The sequence below is a fragment of the Dryobates pubescens genome, chromosome 33 (genome assembly GCF_014839835.1).
Source record: "Dryobates pubescens isolate bDryPub1 chromosome 33, bDryPub1.pri, whole genome shotgun sequence".
Taxonomy (NCBI): Eukaryota; Metazoa; Chordata; class Aves; order Piciformes; family Picidae; genus Dryobates; species Dryobates pubescens.
This window is the reverse complement of record NC_071644.1, coordinates 9,391,183-9,410,637: the sequence shown is the minus strand read 5'-3', so window position 1 is coordinate 9,410,637 and position 19,455 is coordinate 9,391,183. Positions and strand designations below refer to the sequence as shown.

General features: G+C 65.2%; 1 protein-coding gene across 5 annotated transcripts; it reads right to left on the bottom strand.

The window, feature by feature from the left end:
- Positions 1-908: 908 nt before the first annotated feature.
- Positions 909-19,295, bottom strand: KCNAB2 (potassium voltage-gated channel subfamily A regulatory beta subunit 2). 5 transcript variants are annotated; one of them, XM_054175861.1, is made up of 16 exons: positions 19,234-19,295; positions 13,588-13,706; positions 13,233-13,274; positions 5,649-5,692; positions 5,286-5,323; positions 5,076-5,155; positions 4,758-4,802; positions 4,566-4,610; positions 4,450-4,493; positions 4,260-4,346; positions 3,120-3,205; positions 2,783-2,903; positions 2,545-2,639; positions 2,281-2,401; positions 2,115-2,203; positions 909-1,315 (listed from the first exon to the last, which is right to left on the bottom strand). In XM_054175861.1, exons 2-16 carry the CDS (start codon positions 13,662-13,664, stop codon positions 1,226-1,228), a joined length of 1,104 nt encoding a protein of 367 aa, XP_054031836.1. In that variant the 5' UTR covers positions 13,665-13,706; positions 19,234-19,295; the 3' UTR covers positions 909-1,225. The 5 variants fall into 5 exon arrangements, with proteins under 5 accessions (XP_054031836.1, XP_054031835.1, XP_054031837.1 ...); XM_054175860.1 differs by lacking the exon at positions 19,234-19,295 and adding an exon at positions 16,985-17,293; XM_054175862.1 differs by lacking the exons at positions 13,233-13,274; positions 19,234-19,295 and adding an exon at positions 16,985-17,293.
- Positions 19,296-19,455: the final 160 nt, after the last annotated feature.

The following is a 19,455-nucleotide window of genomic DNA, read 5'->3' as shown; positions in this document are numbered from 1 at the left end:
TTGAAGATCATCTAGTTCCAACCCCCTGCCCTGGGCAGGGACACCTCTCACCAGCCCAGGTTGATCAAGGCCTCATCCAGCCTGGCCTTGAACAGCTCCAGGGAGGAGACATCCACAGCCTCCCTGGGCAGCCTGTGCCAGTGTCTCCCCAGCCTCACTGTCACGAATGTGTTGCTCATCTCCAGTATCAATCTCCCCTTTCCCAGCTTCAATCTCCTTCTTGTCCTATCACTACAAGCCCTTGTAAAAAGTCCCTTCCTGCCTTTCCTGTAGGCTCCTTCAGGCACTGGAAGGCCACTGTAAGGTCTTCCAGGAGCCTTCATTTCTCCAGGCTGAACAGCCCCCAGTCTCTGCATACAAATGCAGATCTAGCTGCATCACTGTATGTGCCTGGACAGTACCCACCTGTACATGGGCACAGGCACAGCCCTGGTGCTCGGCAGGGGGGTTCAGAGCTGTGCCTGTGCCCAGCTGTGTGCCTCTGCATCCCATACATCATCTCTGCAGGGATAGCTGTGGGTGGGTGAAGACTGGCAGGGCTGGAGGGGGCTGTGGGGGTGTAAGTGGATCTCAGTGCTGAGCTGAGCTCTGTGTGTACCTACAGACTGTGGGGATTTACATCCCTGTGTGCCTGTGTGGGTGCCTCTGGGTGTAAACACAGCTGCAGGGAGGGGCAGGGTGCGTGCCTGCCCGCACAGCTGCTTGCAGACGGGCACCCAGGTGTGCCCACGCGTACCCTGCCTGTCCCTGTACGCACACTGGCACACTGCCTCACCCATCTCGCCCCCGCCAGCACATCCCACCACCCAACTCGGCCCGGGCTCCCCATCGCCCCTTCCCCCCCCCCCCCATCGCGGCAGTCCCACGGGCGGCGGCGCCGAGCGCAGGCTGCAGGGCGCAGGCTGGGGAACAGCTTCGTGTTGTCGGCCTCGGGGGCGTACAGCTCCCGCTCCTACCCCGTGCCCAGCGCCTCCGCGGCGGGCAGGGGCAACGCATGCAACCGGCCCCGCACCGCGCCGGCGGCCCCGCGGCCCCCGCGGCGGCGAGCGGGGCGGCCGTAGGGCCTGGGACTCGCCCTGCCGCTCCCGGCCGGCCCTCCCTCGGGCGGAAGCAGTACAAGGGTCCAGGGCAGCGCGGGCAGGGGCTCTGGGCGCTCGCGGTGCCAACCGCACTCTCCACTCTGCTCCCACAAAGCGAAAGCAAGCGACGGGCGGCGCGGCCGCGCCTAGGAGCGGTAATCCTTCTTGCTGTAGGGTTTGTTGCCCAGGATGCTATCGATCTCGTGGACGATGGAAGACGACAGCTTCGGAAGGACCTGCGGGGGACGGGCCAGGAGTCAGGATCAGGCCCCTGCTGCTGGCACGCAGCCGTGCCGCGCTCGCCGCCTCCGCCCTGCCACCTCCCTGCTGCAAGCCCCAGCGGAGTGACCCAGTTCTGGGGAGCCTGGGTCGGGCTCATCCCACACCTCCCAGCCCAGCAAAGCTTCATCTCCACCACGCAGCTTCAGATGGAGCAAACCCCATTTCTGTTTCCAGCCAGCTTCACAACCTCCTTTCCCTATGCCCTGCACTGCGGGACTTGGTGTTGGAGGGGGTCCAGAGGAAAGCAATGAAGCTGGGGAAGGGTCTGGAGCGCAGGGATGGAGACGAGCAGCTTAGGGAGCTGAAGGATGTTTAGCCTTGAGAAGAAGCAGCTGAGGGGAGACCTCATTGCGCTCTACAGCTCCCTGACAGGAGGCTGGAGCCAGGTGGTGATTGGTCTTCTCTTCCAAGGAACAGGTGACGGGAGAAGAGGAGGTGTCCTCAAGTTGCCCCAGGACAGGTTTAGGTTGGACATGAGGAACAATTTCTTTTCCAAAGTGATTGCCAGGTCCTGGCTCAGGCTGCCCAGGGCAGTGGTGGAGCAACACCCATGCCTGGAGGGGTTTCAAAGCTGTGGTGCTGAGGGCCATGGGGTGGTGGTGCCCTGGCAGTGCTGGGTTAAGGGCTGGACTCCATGACCTGAAAGGTCTTTTCCAACCAAAACCATTCTGTGTTTCTCTAAGCCCTGTGAGCAGGGGCTGCTTGCTCCCTGTGGCTCTGCCTCCCCTGGTACAGCTGCCAGTGGGCACTGACCTGTATTGCTCCGATGTTCTCCATCAGCTGGTCGGCGTTGGAGGCACCCAGCAAGACGGAGCTGACACCCTCATTGCGCAGGCACCAGGCTGGGGGCAGAGAGGAGAGACTGAGTATGGCTCAGCCACCTTCCATGTGCCCCCAGAGTGTGCCCCTGTGCCCTCACCGATGGCAAGCTGGGGCAGGGTGCAGCCCAGGCGCTCAGCGATGGCCTGCAGCTCCTTCAGCTTTGCCTGCTGCCGCCGGCCCTCCTCGCTCAGGATCTTGTCCTTCAGCCACTGGTATCCCTGGGGGGGCACAGGAAAGGGCTGGGCTCTGCCAGCAACTTGTGCAGTCAGGGCACCCCCAACTGCCCAGGTCCTGCCGGTCTCCTGGGGACCTTGAGATGCCCCTGGCCCTGCTCCCCCAGCTCAGCCTGCCCTGGGCTCACCTTCAGCGAGGCGCGGGAGTAGGGGGGGATGCCTCCGTCGTACTTCCCCGAGACGATGCCGCACGCCAGAGGGGACCAGGTCATGGCTCCCACGCCTGGGGACAGAGCAGAGGGTGAGGCTGCTCCTCTCCAGCTCCCCTGGGGAGCACGGCACAGGGCCTGGCCAGTCCCAGGGCCATGCACGGTGCCCTGCTGGGCTTTTTGGGGGGTTAGCAGGACGCTCCCCCCCTCCCCATACCTATCTTGTGGAAGAGCTCAGGCAGCTGCACCTCCACCTTCTCCCGCTGGAACATGTGGTACTCGGCCTGCTCGCAGATCGGCGGGATCAGGTTGAACTGCCGGGCCACCGAGTAAGCTTCCTGCCGAGGAAGCGAGACCCTCAGCACCCTGCTGGCCCCACGAGCCCCCTGCTGACCCCCTCTAACCCCCCCAGCTGAGCCATGAGCAGCCCTCCTGGAAGATAATTAAGGCTCAAGCGCATCTGCAAGCACTCAGCTGCTGCCAGCTGCTGTCTAATTAAATCAGCGTCTCCGGGGCCGCTCCGCTGCGGCCGCCCCGGCCCCCCGGGCCCCTACCATGATCTCCATGGAGCTCCAGCGCGAGGTCCCCCAGTACATGGCCATCCCCTGGTTGATGACGTGGGTCATGGCTCGCACCGTCTCTGCCGGAGGGAAGGGGAGAGCAGCAGGCAGGGGTTAGCCGGGGTCCGCGCTGGCAGCGGGGGGCTGGCATCCTGCTCCCCAGCGCTGGGGTGGGAGCTGGGGCTGCGCTGTGTCCCGAGGATGCTTTCAGAGGAGCAGGATGGGGACCGAGGGAGCAGCCACTCGGGATGTGCCGGGGACCACGGCCACCCCTGACATGCCGCCAGTGATGCCAGGGCTCTCCCCATATGGATGCAGCCCAAGGCTCCTGGCACCAGCCCCTTGCCTCGCGGGGTACCGGCGCCAACACCACTGCAGGGGAGGAGACCTGAAGCGTTGCCCCTGTGCTGAGGCCCAGGGGAGGGAGGGAACCCCAGACCCTGTGCGAGGGCCTCGGGGGAGCCGGCCCTGAGCCATGCGAGCCGTGGCCAAGCCAAGGCACTCCTGCAGCCACAGTCAGGCAGTGGGGAGAGCAAGGGGTGCAGAGCTGCCCTGGCCAGGGGGGACCCTGCCGTGGTGCTCCGTGGCAAGGGCCTGGAGAGCCTCTTTCCTCCCCTGGAACTGCAGGAAGGTCTGAAGGGACGGGGGCGTTCTTGTGCTGCCACTGCCTCTGCAGCTGGTGGCAGGGTTTGCTCAGGGAACAGAGGACAAGGATGGAAATCACAAGGAGGGGAACTTCTGCCCCAGGAAATGCCACTGGGACATGGGCAGCGGCAGCGTGCGGGCAGGGAGTACCTTCCACGATGAAAGTCCTGGACTTGGAGGAACTAAATAGGTCCCCTGGTGATAAAAGAGAGATTTAGAGAGAGCAGAGTTGGCTGCTGCCGGCGGAGCAGAGCAAGTGGCTCGCTGGGACAGGGCAGCCATCTGCCACTGAATCGCCCCCACCATGGCCCGAGAGGGTCCTGGTGCTGGGCTGGCAGAGGTTCAGCTGCTGTGGGTGACCCTGGTGGCAGAGGAGTGCTTTCTGCTTGGGAAGGGGAAACACCCTTGAGGTAAGAGCCTGGCACAAACCAACCGTGACACCAACGAGAGGCAGCAGGGAGGAGCGTGGTGCCGCGGGGCAGCACCCACCTTCCATCGGCGTGTTGGGGTCCGGCCGGTTGGCAAACACCACATCCACATACTCCAGCTGCAGCCGCTCCAGTGATGCCTTCAGGCCTGCCACACCAACAGGACCATCAGGTGTGCCAGGCTCCGTGCCACCAGCCAGCTACGGCACAGCCTGGCACTGAGGCTGGCAGTGCCCAGCGAGCATCCCTACCTTCAATGATGTGCTTCCGGGACAGGCCCCTCTCCGTCTCGGCCCTGCAAGAGCAAAGGTAGGTGAGAGCCCAGCAGGCTCTGGCTGCTCCGGCACGGGGCTGGCATGCTACCTACTTTCCTCCCCAGAAGATTTTGGTGGTGATCACCAGGCTGGACCGTCTGCAGGGAGAAACAGAGCGTCACTGCTGGTGGTACCCATGAAGCCCTGTGTGCTCTGCTTGCTCCCTGCCCACATTCACACAGCTTTGCCCAGCCCGTGGGCACCGCAGGGATGACTTTGCTGCGCTGGATGAAAGCTCAGCTTACCTCCACCCCTTCTTCTTGATGATGTTCCCCAGCACCACCTCGGCCCTACAAGGTAAGGGGATGTAAGATGCTGGCACCTGACCTTCTGCAGCCACAGGGAGCAGAAGCCACCAGCAGGAATGGCCCTGGTCCCTGGCAGCTGTGGCTCACCATGCCAGGAAGAGTGCATGCTTATGCCCGTATGGCACAGGCACCACAGCCATCACCCACAAGAGGCAGCACTGGCTGCCCCATCCTGGGAGACTCCCAGCTCAGAAGTGCCAGAGGCTGGGGTACAGGGGGAGGCCCCATGTGCTGCCACCAAAGCTGGGCACCTACTTGCCAGCAGCGTAGACTTCTGCCGTGTCGAAGAGATTAATGCCATTGTCGTAGGCTAAAGTCATCAACTGCTCTGCCATCTGCGAGGGGACAGCGGGGGGCGGTGAAGGTGGCTGAGCGCTGCGTGCTGCTGAGCTCCAGCAGACCACGGGCACCGAGGCCAAGGCCCATGGCTCTGCTGGCACCATCCCCTCAGGGCACAACCCTTACCTCGTCTGTGATTTGCCCTCCAAACGTCACCCATGTCCCTGCAGGGGAGAGGGTGAACGCGTGGTGAGAGTGGGGAGCACCCAGCCGCCGCTCCCCTGGCCCACGGCCGCCCGCCCCACTCCCCTGGCACAGCCCTGGCGTGCTGTGGTTGGCCTGGCCGCGTGCGGCACGGTGCTCCCAGCACAGCCTGGTCACTTCCCATTACTCAGGAGGTGAAAAGGGGAAATGAATTTGACAGCTTCTGGGCTGCGTCTCAAGGCCGCCGCAGGGCCTGGGGAAACCCTTTCCTGCCCTTCCCTTGGCAAAGCATTGCCGGAGTGGCAGCCGCGGGACGGAGGGGGCATGGCAAAGCCTGGCACTTACCCAGGCCCAGGCAGGACACTCGCAGCCCGGACTTGCCCAGGTTCCTGGAAGACAGAGAGCTGTTAGCAAAGCCACCAGAAAGCCCCTGGACGCCATTCCCACGTGCTGCTGCTGGTCCCTGTCCCCATTGTGCCTAGGGGCATCCCGCAGCCAGGGTCTCCCCATCGCGGAGTCGAAGCCGTCCTAGGCTGGGCACACAGCTGATTGGCGGTGGCATGGCCAGCACCGGCACAGCGATGCCACTCCCCACACACTAAATAACTGCTGTGCCCAGCAGGGTACCCAGGAGAGGCAGTGGGCAATGCCCTTGTTAGTGCTGCTCCCTGTGACAAGGGTGTCCCATGCCCTGACAGAGCTGCCAGCGTGAGGGGACGGGGCAGGAACAGTGGGACTGGCACAGTGGGGGCCAGCCCTGGAGTATCCCACATGTGGCATGAGCTGTGCCTGTTCTCTGTGGTGGAGCACAGGGCTGGCACAGGGAGAAGGTGCTGGGCAGCGGAGCAGGGTCTGGGAGAAGTGGAGTACCCCTGGGAAGTTGGTTGGCACAAGGAGCCGGAGCACAGCTCCGGGGAAGGGGGCCGGGCTGGCAGCCGCCTGCGCCGCGCCGACGGAGAGCCAGCTTGTGCCGGGAGATGACAAAGGCTGGAGAGAGGAGCGTTAAAATAAATAAAGTGTAGGTGAGCCGGCAGCTCGCCCGCGCCCGTGTCGCGTAGCAACCGGCAGGCACCGCCACCGCCGGCATGGGCACAGGGAGCCGGGCAGGGAGCAGCCACGGTGAGCCGAGGGCTGAGCCGAGCCGGGGCACCGTCCTGCCGTGCTGCTGCCTTAATGCCTAGCACCAGGAGGTGCGGGGGCTGCCCTCAGCCCTGCTTTACGTTCAGGGTGGGGAGAGACCCTGGCCATGGGCTGGTGGTGACTCAAGCCCACCATGCTGGGGGGGTCGTGGTGGCCCCCAGTCCCATCCTGGCCTTTCCAGGCTACACGGGCATCACAGGGGTCCTCCTGGGCACATTGCTGCTCCCAGCTTTCCTGACTGGAAGTGTGTTGACTGGCTGCCCAACGGGGATGCTGGCAGATAGCAGGAGAGGCCAAGCACCCCCTGGCACTGTGCCATGGCTTTCCTACCCCTTTGCACAGAGCAGCCCCACCAGCAATGTCTCCCCCCCCAGTTGCCAGCAGGGATCCTGGAGCTGGCCACCCGCTGCTTGGTATTAGGTGGACCCTGGGGTGCTGCTCCTGTGGACGGGGACGTGACCACGGGGTGCTGAGCTTGGAGGATGTCACCATGCGTGTCCCCAGCAGCACTGCCATAAGGATTTGGAGTTCAAGAGCCAGACGGGGCCACCCCAAGCCCCTCCCCAGTGCCCAGGCAAGGGCACTCTGCTGCTCTGGACACTGATGGTGGGTGACGGCTGGAGCCATCCCCATGCTCGGGCGGCCTGATGCGCTTTCTGCCTAATGCCAGGCACAGCTGGGCTGCAGCGAGGGCACGCAGCGGCTGGCAGCTGGACCGTGGCGTGCGTTGTTCATCTCGGGGGGGGGAACCCCCATCCCGGCGCTTGGGCGCACGCTCACGGAGGGGGGATCCCCCCAGCCCCATGCCTGAGCTAACACTCATCTTGGGGCGGGGGGAAGCCCTCAGAGCTCTGCTCTAGTGCCAGGGATGTGGAGTATGTTAACCCAGTGGGTGCCAGCTTGGGGGACACAACGTGTCCTAGCTGCCCTCGTTCGTTTCCAGGCCGACTGTGGCCAGCTGAGGGCCGACCCCTGGCTACAGCTTCGTGCACGCTGTGCAGGGTGGCGAGTCCCCGGCGGCACCGGAGCGATGTCATAGCAGCCCGCGGATTAACGCATGCCACGACTCCCCGACCCCCCCGGCTCGGCAGCCGGCGCGGCTCAGCAGGCGCCGGGGATCCTTTTGATCTCCCCCAAATTTGGGGTGCCTTTCCTGCCCCAACCCGCTGCTTTTGCAGGAGGCTGGCTCAAAGCCGCCCGGCGAGGGGACAGGAGTGAGCAGTGAGGAAGGCGACGGAGGCGCACGGTCAGCACTTTGAGCGCCCGAAACCCACAGAGCAGGACGTGAGCCAAGGATCAGGGCCCCCCCAGGCCCTGCCACCGCCCCGAGCTTGGTGAAGGGCAGAGAAAGCAGCCGAGCAGGCAGCGGATCCCGTTTCCTACCGGTATTTCATCCCCGGCTGCTTGACGCTGGACTCGCTGGAGGAGGGGGCGTTCTGCACCGAGAGCTGCCCCAGGCTCCGAGCCACCATGGCCACGGCTCGGAACTTGCCGCGGGTGCCCAGGCTGGGGCTGCCGGCATTCTGTCGGTTCAGCCGGTCCTCCGCGCTCCGGCTCTTGATGCTGTGCTCGGAGCACACAAAGGAGACCTGCATGCTGCTCCGGCGGGCAGCCGCTCCAGCTGCCTAAATTTAGCCGGCGCCCCGAGCCAGGCGGGAGCTCCTCCCGCACGCCGCCAACGTGACGCGGGGGGCTGCGAGGCGGCGGGCGCGAAGCTGCTCCCGGCAACCCTCCTGCCCTCAATATTTGATGAGCTCAGGAAGCGAGCAACTGAGCAGCACCCGGGCAGGTGGGGGGAAGGAGGAGGAGCTCCACCGCGGATGCCCCCACCGCGGGCAATGCGCCCGGCCCCAGCTTGGGGTGACAGGGCCGCTGCTCTCCCTTGGCACAACGCCCTTCTCCTGGGTGGGTGTGAGTCCGAAACAAACCCTTCCATCCGGAGCCGTGCTCTGGGTGTTAGCCCCGCGGTTTGCCAGAGCTGGGCCAGCTGCCTCGGGGGCCCAGCGGCGCATCCCCCCAGTTACACTCAGCTCAAACACCGGGGGCCGAGGCAAACCCCTGCCCACACCTCCCGCCAAAGAGGGGTGGGGGGCACAAGCCGGCTGGTCCTGCGGCACCGATTCTGGCCGGGCCATGCGCTGCTTGCCCACCCCAGCTGTGCCCCCCTAGGGGAGGGGCAAGGAGCGGGGCTGGGGCTTCACTTGCAGGGGAAATCACACGCGGCTGGCTCCGATCTAATGAGGAGCTTTGTAATCTCCACCGCTTCCCGCTCCCGCAAAGCTCCTTAGCTGCGTAATCCCACCGGTGCCAGCGCCAGCCCTCCACCGGGGGGGACGCGGCAGACATCGGCAGCTCCCTGAGGAGAACGCCCAGAGATTTGGGGGCAGTGGGCATCTGCCCAGAAGGGCAGCACCGGCGTGGCTTGCGCCAGCCTCTGCCCATCAATAAATAACCACCCCATGAATATTTGATGGGCTCTCGACGCTGTGTAAATGTTACCTCTGTCATTGTGAGCTGAGCAGAACCTGACCCGCTGTGCCGCGGTGTGGCACGGCATGGCACGGCACGGCAGCAAGCGGCAGAGCTGCAGTCCCCTAGGGGCTTTGCTGCAGTGGGGTGAGAGGCCCCCAGCATTGTCGCAGGGGGAGCAGCTGCTGTCCCCTGCCCTGACGACCTCAGCTGTAGACGACTTATCAGAGGTGCCCAGTCCCATGCCCCCTTGCTCACCTGCAGTGCAGGGGGAGTGGGAAAGGATGTGCTGGAAGAATCAGCCTCATGCCCTCTGAGGAGCTGCAGCCGACTCTCCGGCTGCCTGGCATGTCCTGCCCGCACGGGTGAGTGATGAGAAGGACAGGAGTTGGGTGAACTCCCGGCACACCCCACGCTGTGGCCGAGTCCCAGATGCAGAATTCACGGCGTGCCAGCTCGGCACCCCCGCGTCAGAACGGCACAGGTAAGGTGCCCCCAAGGCTCCAGAGGCCTGAGCACCGAGGGAGGAAAGCCAAGCAAGAAGCTCCAAGATCATCGAGCAGCCAAGAGGCCGCAGCCCGGCCCACCGCAGCCTCTCCCACACACGAGATCCCCACGGACCCGGCTCCTCCTGACCTCGGCGCAGCGCAGGGCACCCGGCGAACCGCAGGCGATCCCCGACGGGTGCAAGACGAGCGGCAAGCAGCACCTCCTGCTCCAGCCACACCTCCCAGGCTGGGCACGCTTGGCCCTCACCACGCCGCCCGCCCCGCCGGCTCCGGCGCTGCCTCACCTGTACTTCATGCCGGTGGTGCGGGCGGTGCTGTCGGCCAGGGACAGTCCATGCATCCGCAGGAACTCCTCCAGCGTCTTCGCCCGCGCTGCCGCCCGCACGTCCCGCAGCCGCCGCAGTTCCAGCCCGTCGGCCGGGCGGGGGGCCGGCAGCAGCCCCCACTCCGGGGGGTGCCGGCTGGCCACGCTGCGCAGGCTCTCGCTGTACGTCATGGAGAGCATCCTGCCGCCCCGGCCCGGGCTCTGCCGCCGGGAACGACCCCTCAGCAATGCTACGGAGAGAGCTGGGAGAGCGTCCCGCCAGGCTCCACCGGCACTCGTGGAAGAGCCATGCCCACACCCGTGCCATGCCACCTGAGTGGTGGCACCAGCCCTTGCAAGGGCCTGACCTGCGGCGGGTCTGCGGCGCAGGGAGGGGAGAGCAGGATCCTGGCAAAGCCATCGCTTCAGCAGAGCAAAGCTGCGGTCGGGGAGCCGAAGAGCAAAGGCAGGGCAATGGCAGCAGTGCAGCAGGGAAGGGATGCCGCACTGCCCGTGGTCGGGCAGTGATGGGCAGCTGGGACTGTGGTGGGTGACCACCACAGCCACCCTAAGCCTGGCGAGCTGCTGCAGCCTGGCATGGGCCTGGTCTGTGCTGCCAGCTTGCACCAGCTGGCCTGCCACCGGTGTGCATCCCTGTGAGGGTTGTGGTGGGCCTCAGGAGGCAGCTGAGGGAGGGCAAGGTGCCGGTGAGAATCTGGCACCACATGCCAGCGGGTGGGAGAGGCCAGGATGGGAATGACAGCCCCACGGGGCTCCCCAGGGGGGTGGGCATCCACGGAGGGGCCATGGGTGCCAGGTACTCACTGGTGGCTGCTGTGCCTGCAGGGTGCCGTAGCTCACATTGCCAACCAACACCTTCCCTGCAGCCATGGCAGCGACCTTGCAGCTGGAAACGGCCACAGAAAACAGCCTGGCACAGCTGGAGGTCCCCAGTGCCTCTGAGTCTGTGACCTCATCAGTGGTGGCATTGGCACTGATCTCCCTGCTGCTCTCTGCACTCCCCTCACACAGTGTCTGAGGGGAGCAGGGACCGGGGCCAAACCCGCGGCACTGGTGCCGAGGCGACTGCTGGGAGCACACCGAGCCCAGGCTGCGCTGGCGTCAGGCTCCCAGCGGTGGTTTTCTCTTTCCCTGTGAAGCTCAAATTCACAGCAGCAGGAGCCAGAGGCAGAGTGCATCTCCCACTGAGGTGTGACCTTAAGGAAAAGGAGAAAGCCCAGGAGATGCAGAGTAGCTGCTGGCAAGGGGTGACTGAAGCCCTGGGGGGCTCCTGTGATGCCAGCACTGCCAGAGACCCTCCCGCTCTCTGCAGTAAGGATTTGGGAATGCAGGGGAACACGGAAAGGGGACCCTCTGCTTTGGCAAAGCCAAACCCAGCCCTGGCCACCAGCATCTGCTTCTTGCTGCGCCTCAAAACCAGAGCTTGGAGCCGGCACCACCAGCACCAGCCCTTCACAGTGTCAGTGGCTCCTACCAGGCATGGGTGCAGCACCCACCGTGCGATCTTCATATCCCCAGTGGGACCCCCTTGTCCCTGCTGGGGTCCCTTTGCCCCGGTGGGATCCCCTTGCCCAACATCAGCCAGGAAAAGTCCAAGCTGGCTGCAGCGCTGCTCTGCGGCTTCACCATGCTGCAATGAAAGGGCTGCAGCAAGAGGAGCCGGGGGTTGGTCTGCTGTTTTGGGGAGCAGGGCAAGGATCCAGCGGCCGCCACGTTCCGATACCTCCCCGGTAGTGAGCTGAGTCCCGAGGCAGGGCAGCAGGGAGAGCGCAGGGGCAGCAGGGAGAGCGCAGGGGCAGCAGCACCACCGACAGGCTGCTGGTGAGCAGAAATCCCGGCGCGGGCAGAGGGACGAGAGCCCTGGGGCTGCGGGAGCTGCCAGAGCCGGAGCAGCGCCGAGCCCAAGCGGGAGAGGCCATTTGCTGGGGTGGGGACAGCACCCAGGCTCTGCGGGGTGACAGGGGACCATGGGCGCGTCACAGGCACAACAAGTGGGCGACAGCCGGGGGTGCGGGGTGGCTGCTCAGAAAGGCTTCTGCCCAACTCGGCTGGCAAAGCTGGGAACTTGTTGACAACCGACAGCCTCCCTAAAACCAGAGAGACCGCAAAACCAGACCCAAAACCTCCCCTGAACCCCGAGCCACCAAATCCACCCCACACAGAAACCCCCCCCCCGCCCCCCGCTGCCCGTGCCACTGCCGGTGCCCGTCCCTGCTCACGGCCAGCCCCGACTCACCCGCGTGCCGGGGACGCTCTGGGCAGCTGGGCTGCCCCGGGGCAGCTTTAAGAGCCGGGGCCGGGGGGGTTTGCGTGAAGGGAGTGTCAGAGCTCAGCGTCCAAAAGCCATTGGCGGCGGCGAGGGCCCCCCCAGAGCCCAGCGTTCTCACCGCACTCCATTAGCCCTATTAGGGGATTTTCTTCCTGGTGAAGAGCCCTAAATTATTCATGGCTGCTTCGCTAAAAGCCCGGGGATGTGCCACTGCCGTGCCAGCGCTGCCAGCACGGCCTCCGCCTGCCACCGCCCCGCGCCCTGCGGGCACAGCTCCTGCGCCATCGCCACACAGCCTGGTGGGGACAGCTGCGGCCACCGGGGTGCAGATTCGGCTCCCTATGGTGGCAAGGTCAGAGCTGGGCTGTGGCAGGACCTAATCATGGGCTCCTCTGGACAGGAGACCCAAAACAGGGCTGGGCAACAGCTGCCACTGGCCCATGGGCACACTGGCTGCTGCCTGTTGACCTCAGGAGCCATTCATACGAGATGTGCCCAGCGGTTCAGGTGCCTGGCTGGTTTGGCAGCCGAAACTCACGATGCACAGGCTTGGCGGCACCAATGGTGGCACATCACCGGGACAAGCAGGCTGGCAGTGCCACCCAGCCATCCCAGCACCGGCCAGCCTCTCCTCTACCTGCTGTGCCCAGGGATGGAGTGGGGAAGCCATGGCTCCCTTAGGGGACAGCCCTTGTCCCCTGCCTCCTGACAGCTGCACTGGGCTGTTGCAGCCCTGGGAGCAGTGGCACGGCTGCTGGCACGGGGCGCAGGCAGAAGTGCCTGCTCCAGCCGGTAAGAGCGCGGCGGGGCCGGGAAGTGTTGCCTCGGAACCACTTAACGCTTAATGGATAGGGCTGGGGAGCAGCTGGCTGCGCTCCTGCGGCTTCCCGGGGGAAGAGCCAGCAGCTCCTCCTGGTGCAGCACCGGTGCGGGGTGCTTCCCCGGAGCCGAGCCCCACGCCCCCACACCGGGGGCACCACGGCAGCCCTCCAGCCACACTCTGGCCACGCTCTGGCCACACTCTGGCCACACTCTGCTGCTTGGGGAGCACGATGAGGATGGTCCCCACATACCCAGGCACGCACGTCGGGTCCCCACACCACGCTGCTGAACCCACAAGCAGGCGAGGACGCGGTGCCATGCTGGCAGCGCCGAGGGCACGGGCAAGGGCCACGCCTGCTGCCCGCGGGGGTATTTTGGGGAGGGGGGAGGGTTACCTGTAGAACTGGAGCTGGCGCTTGGGGCTCCCGTATCTCGCACTTCCGACAGCAAAGGGAAGAAAGAAGAAAGATGCCACAAACCCCATTAGAAAGGTGGAGCAGGACCGAGGGGCACAGCTGGCAGCCACGGGAAGAGTCAGGGGTGTCACCCGTGCCACACTGCAGGGGCACCGTGTGGTGGGCACTAGCATGCTGCCCCAGGGTACCCACAACAGGCATCAGCCCCCAAACGCTGCTGCTGGTGCCTGTTTTGGTGTGGTCCTAGAGGTTTTCTGCACAAGGCGTGCGGGGCTGGTTTCTGGGGTGCTGTGGCCCTGATTTGAAGCCCCCCGGCGCCGCCCCCTGCCCTTACCTGTAAATCATCCCTGGGGAGCCCGTCTGCCGCAGCGAGAGTCGCGCCGGGGAGTCAGTGGTGGATTCGGGATACATGGAGCCAGCCTGGGCTCCCCGGAGCCGCTCGCTGCCTCACCCCTGCCACAGGGGAAAGAGAGGAAGAAAAAGAGGAAGAAACGGCGTTTTTTGGGGCATGCACATGACGGCACTTCCTGTTGTAGAAGCGCTGAGCCGGATGGCTCAGTGGCAGTGGCACAGGCAGCAGCATGGACAGTAGCAGACAGAGCACATCAACCCTGCCAGCCCCAGAGCTCACCCTGACTCACTGCCACTCCCAAACCCATCCTGCCCCGTGCTGCCGGCTCCCCAGTTTTGTTGCTCTCCCCCAAATTCTGGGGCTCTCAGGACTGTCAGAGTGGGGCTGCTTGCTGCCTGCCTCACTGCCTGCCTGGCTGCCCGTCTCTGCCCACCTGGCTGCCCACAGGAAGCGAGCAGGGCATGCCATGGGGCAGCCCAGCTGCGGCAGTGAGGCACTGACCCATGCCGGGGAGGCCTTACAACCAATCAGGAAATCAGTAGCGTGGCCTGGAAAATGAAACACGTTGCTGGTGTTTAACACTAAAGCAGCTCCCAGAGGGTTCCTCTGCAAGGGACTCCCTGAAGCTCAGGGAGTTTGACTTTTCCCACAGCCCATGGAGGTGCGGGAGTTTGGAGGGACAGAGGGGCTCAGCCCCTGGCACCCTACATCCTCCCTGCCCTCATCTTTATGTCACAAGTCACGAGCTGCTTTTTCACCCAGTCGGGGACTGAGACATCTCTGGGCTCCTTCCCTGGCTGCCCTGGGCACAGTGGGACCATTGCCTTGCACACTGTGATTCTGCCCTGGCACACATCTTGCCTGCATCCTGGCACGGCGTGCCCACATCCTGCATCTCGCCCGCAGGGCATGCCTGTGTCCTGCATCCCTCCCACATCCTGCAGCCTTCCTGCAACCCAGCACAGTGTGCCTGCATCCTGGCCTGGTCTGTCTGCATTCCGCATCCCTCCCTGCACCCCGCATCCCTCAGGCATTCCTCCAGCATTCTCCTGCATCCCAGCAGTGTGTGTCTGCACCCTGCATTCCTCCAGCACCCTGCATTCCTCCTGTATCCCTCCAGCCTCTCCCTCCTTCCTGCATCCCAGCAGAGAGTGCCCGCGCAGCCTTTCCCGTCTGTATCCCACCAGGACATGCCTGCATCCCGCATCCCTCCTGCACCCTGCATCCCTCCAGCATCCTGGGCTGGTACACCTGCATCCCGCATCCCGCCAGCATCCCGGACCGCGTGCCTGCATCCCGGCGCATCCCCTGCAGCCCACGCGGCCCAATGGCAGCGGCTGCGGCAGCCGAGCCCATCCCCGCGGAGCCGCCTGCCCGCCCAGCGCAGCCCCCAGCCCCGCTGCGGCCCCGAAGTGCGGCCCCAGAACAGAGCCCCTGAGCACTGCAGAACTGCTGCTCCCCTTGGCCGCAGCCAGGCAGGAGATGGAGATCGGACTCAGTAAAGCCGGGTTTGTTTTGGAGGACAGAAGGGAGCTGCTCCCTCAGCCCTGCACCCCCCAGCAGGACCTGACGGAGCCCCTCCCAAGTCCCCCGGCTTCTCCCAGGGGCTGCTCGTGTCACCTTCACAGCGGGTCAAGGGCAGCCACTGTCCCTGGCTCTGTCTTGCACGCTTCTGCAAGCTGCTCCATGCCCGCTCAGCGTCACTCAGCGGCAGGATAATGAAGCTGGGCTGAGATGGGGGACGGTGCAGGAGAGACAGCCGGCCCCCAGCCCCAGCACAGCTTTGTCCATGCCCGTGCTGCCAACTGGGACACACAGCGACTGCAGGGCTTGGCACCGGCTCTTTACACATCCTGGGGTCTGTGGCGGATGAGCTCAGCGCTGCGATGAGCTCAGCGCTCTGCAACCTTCAGCGGGACCCTCATCTGTCACCTTGGGGCGATGCTGGGGGGGGAACGAGCGCGGTGGCTGGCAAGTCTCCAGCGGCACTGGAGGAACTTTGCCGGGAAGCGATGCCAGACCGTTGGCACACGGTGCAGAGCTCCGTGCCCTGAGGACCTGGGACATCTTGGATCCAGGGACCAACCCACCCCTCTGCGCCCCCCGAGATAAAAGTGCTGCCAAAACCCCGTTCCTCTCTGTGCCAGAAGCTTGGTGCTGCCCACAGCCCACTCCTGCACCTTCAGCTTCCTCACAGCAAACTCCACTGCGAGCCTCCGCCCGCAGGAGTTTCTGCAGGGCAACGCTTGGAAAGGGAAGAAAAGTCCTCGGGACTTTGGGATGCTCCTGGCACCCAGGCACAAGGCTGCCCCACAAGCCGGCCCCATCCCCGGCCAGCACAGCGGGGTAGGAGAGGATGGGCGCTGGGATACTGGGGGGATTCTTGGGTGGGAAGCCCCTGGAAGCTAAAGCTCTGCTGGCCCAGCCTCGGGAGGGGGGAGGGTGTGTGCGTCCTGCAGATTGCAGCCCCCCCAAACGCTGTGGTTGGCGCAAGCAAGCAGACACAGCATTAATGTGAATCTGGGGGCAAAGTGCCCACTGCTGAGCCTGACCCTGCAAGGGTGAGGCACTGGGTCGGGGGGAGCTGCAGGACCCCCACCCCAGGCACCCCAGTTTCCCTCCCATCTGCTCTGGTGCGGGATGCAGGGGACACAGCAGCCAGCATCCCTTCATGCTGGGCCCCCACCCCCTGTTATTTCTACCCCTTTTGAACCAGCTTTTCAGCAAATGCCCCCACCACGCCACGGGGAAGGTGACTTCAGCGCCATTACTCACGCTGCCCGGCTCTGCCTTGCAGCCTTGTCACCTCCTGCCGTCACCTCTGTGTCCCGTGCACCCCCCGCCGCAGCCCCGGCGCTGCAGGGATCCGCAGAGCAGCAGCCCTGCCCCTTCCCTCTGCCCGGGGAAGCCGCTGTTGCTGCAGAGCAGCGTTCAGTCCCCAGCCTGGCATCCCCCAGTCTGGCACCGCGGAGCGGTACCATTCCGACCGCGGCCGGTGGGCTCGGGGCTGTTTACTGGCCAGCGATTCCCTCAAGGAGCAAGGCTGGCGGCGGGGAGGGAGCTGCGACACGTGAAGCTGCCCGTGATGGTGCCGGGCGCGCCGGAGCGCTGGCACCGGCACCGTTCGGCTGCTGGAGCCAATGACACAGCCCAAAGCCGCACACAGACAGGGCCAGTCCCGCTCTGCCGTCACGTACACCAGCGCCCAACTAAGAGGCTCCATCAGGCCACCGAGCACCCGCGGCTCCTTGGTGTGCAGCACCAGTGTATGCCCCTTCCCCAGACATCCGCTGGGCAGCCTCCCCGACGTGCCAGGGCTGCCAGCCAGGCACGGCTGAGCCACCATCCACGGCACTGGCCGCCCCAGCACCGCACTCACCTAGCTCCGGTGCTGGAACGCCGATGTGCAGTCAGGAGGCAGAAAAAATGAGATGAGCCCCAGCTGGCAGCAATGCAGGCTCCAGGAAGCGGCGCCGGTGCCGGTGCCAATGCGGAGCAGCTGTGACAAACACAGCGGGTGCCAGTTCCTACCCCATTCCAGCTCCGTCCCCGGGAACGGCCGAGTGCTCCGCGCCCCGGGATGCAGCAGCACCCAGGGATGCTGCAGAGCCGCGTCCCTGCCGCTCTTACATCCTGACTCGGCAACTTTGGCTCCGAGCAGCCGTGGCGTGTGCCGTGGCGTGCAGCCCGGCGCCCCGATCCTGCCGGTGCCTTAACCGTGTCGGTGCCACAGCCCACCACCGGCAGCACGCGTGGGCGAGCGAGAGGCTGCCACCCGCCGCCGGCGAGGGGAGGCTGGTCCGGTGGCTGCTGGGCATTTCCGTGGTGGAAACGCCGTGCCGGGTGTTTTCCCTAAGGGATAAATCCAGGGCAGCCCCAGATGGTGCTGCGAGGGCAGCCCATCCGCCGTGTCCCCCCAGCTGGCCGGCCACCCATCCTCCTCTGTGTGTGCCAACTGCTCCTTCTCAGTGCCTTTTTGCCATCTTGGGCCACAACCCCACCCCAGAGCGTGTGGCTTGGGGACACCTTGGTAACTGGAGCATGCTGGTTGCTGGCAGAAGCACAGCACCATGATCCTGGAGTGATAACAGCACCAACACAGCCGGACTGGGCATGAAGAGCCGAGGCCAAGGCAGCACAAGGGGTCAGGGAGTGTGCCACAGCTCTTGTGCCAGTCGGTCTCCATGTGACACATCCTGCTCTGCCGCATGGCAGCATCCCCTGCCCTCCTGGCACAGCCGTCTTGCCGCCTGCTCCAAACAATTCCCACACTGATGGGGACCCTCTCAGCACTGCCTGGTAGGGTGACTCCAGCAGGCTGCCCACCTTCCATGCCACAGCAGCGACAGGCAGGGAAGGCCATAGGCCCTGTCCCGTTTGGGGAGCACTCCCCAGAACTGGCACAGCAGATGGTGGAAACTGCACACCAAGTTCTGCTCTTGCTCTGCCATGCATCTGACCCACCGACCCCCACGCTGAGAGTGATGGGCAGCCCTGCCACCCTCCTCATTAAATAGCAATAATAAATAATCATTAAAGCAGCAGCTCTTGAGTATCTCCCATTAGCAGCCGCGAGCAGAGGCGTTCCCAGTTAACAGGCCAGAAAAGCACTGCGTGTGTTCAGCACGGATAGAGATGCATTATCTGCCCTGGCACTGCCCCATGGCACAGCACTGTGGCTCCCAGTGATGCTTTTGGAAGAAGCCCCTGGATTTTGGCAGCTGGCTGGGTGCCTTCCCCATGAAAGGCCAGTCTAGGTGCCAGTGGTGAGGGCTACGGCTCTGTTCGACTGAGCGTCTTTTGCCAGGCCAGGTGCCCATGCCAACAGCCTGGAATGCCTCCGTTAGCCGCGGCAGCTCGGTGTCCCAGCTGAGCAGGCTCCCTGCTACATGGCAAACTGCCCCAAGGAGTGGGGACTGATGGGAGCCCGGAGCCGAAGGAAGCCCCGGTCTGAAGAAGGATGCTCACAGGGAACGGTGGCAGCGGCTGCTGGGGGACAAGAAGCTCTTAGCAGGGCTCGGGAGCCGGTCCTCGCTCCCAACAGCCCCGCGTGCCATTTCGGTTAACGAAGCCGCTGTCTCGTGCACAAAACGCGGTGCTTTGGCTCCGCCGCGCGCAGCGGGGCCGGGATTAGAAACCGGGATGATGCTGCGGGGTAAAGCCCAAACACTTCCGTGCTCCTGCCTCCTGGTTTGTGCGTTACCGGGCTTTGAGTGCTGCGTCTCCCCGCTGCAGCGTCACCGGGCCGCAGCAGCCGGGGCACTGATTGCGGGATGCTCTTGCCTGGCTGGGGACCACAACGGCGCAACCGCCCCGTTCCGGCGGGCACCGCCGGGCCCGCGCCTGCGCCCGCCGCCCCGAGACCACCCGGCACCGTTGGAGAATGCCCGGGACGGCGATCGCACTGCTCCTCCGCGAAATGGGGTACTCGGGCTACGAACCGCCGCTCTCGGGCTATCAGCCAGATTTTACCGGGGCACCGGAGACGGGCGTGTGGCGGCGTGGCCTCACCGTAGTTGAGCCCGCGGCCGTGCCCAGCTCCATCATCCCCATCGCCGCCCCCATCACCGCCCCCACCGCGATATCCGCCGTGCCCTCCCCGTCCCGGTCCCGTTCCCGGTCCCGCACCTGCCGCCGTCCGCCGCTCCCCACCGCTCCACCGCGGCGCCCTCGTGGGGGGCAAGCCCCACCCTCACTGCCTCCAATTGGTGGAGGCGCCCGCCTGTCCCGCCGCCGGCTGTGCCGCTCCGCTGCCATTGGCTGCAGCGCCGGCGGGGCCCACGGCCCTGCCCCGCCCCCCGCGGTGCGGCACCATCGCCCTAGTAACCCGATGCTGAGGCGGGCGCGACC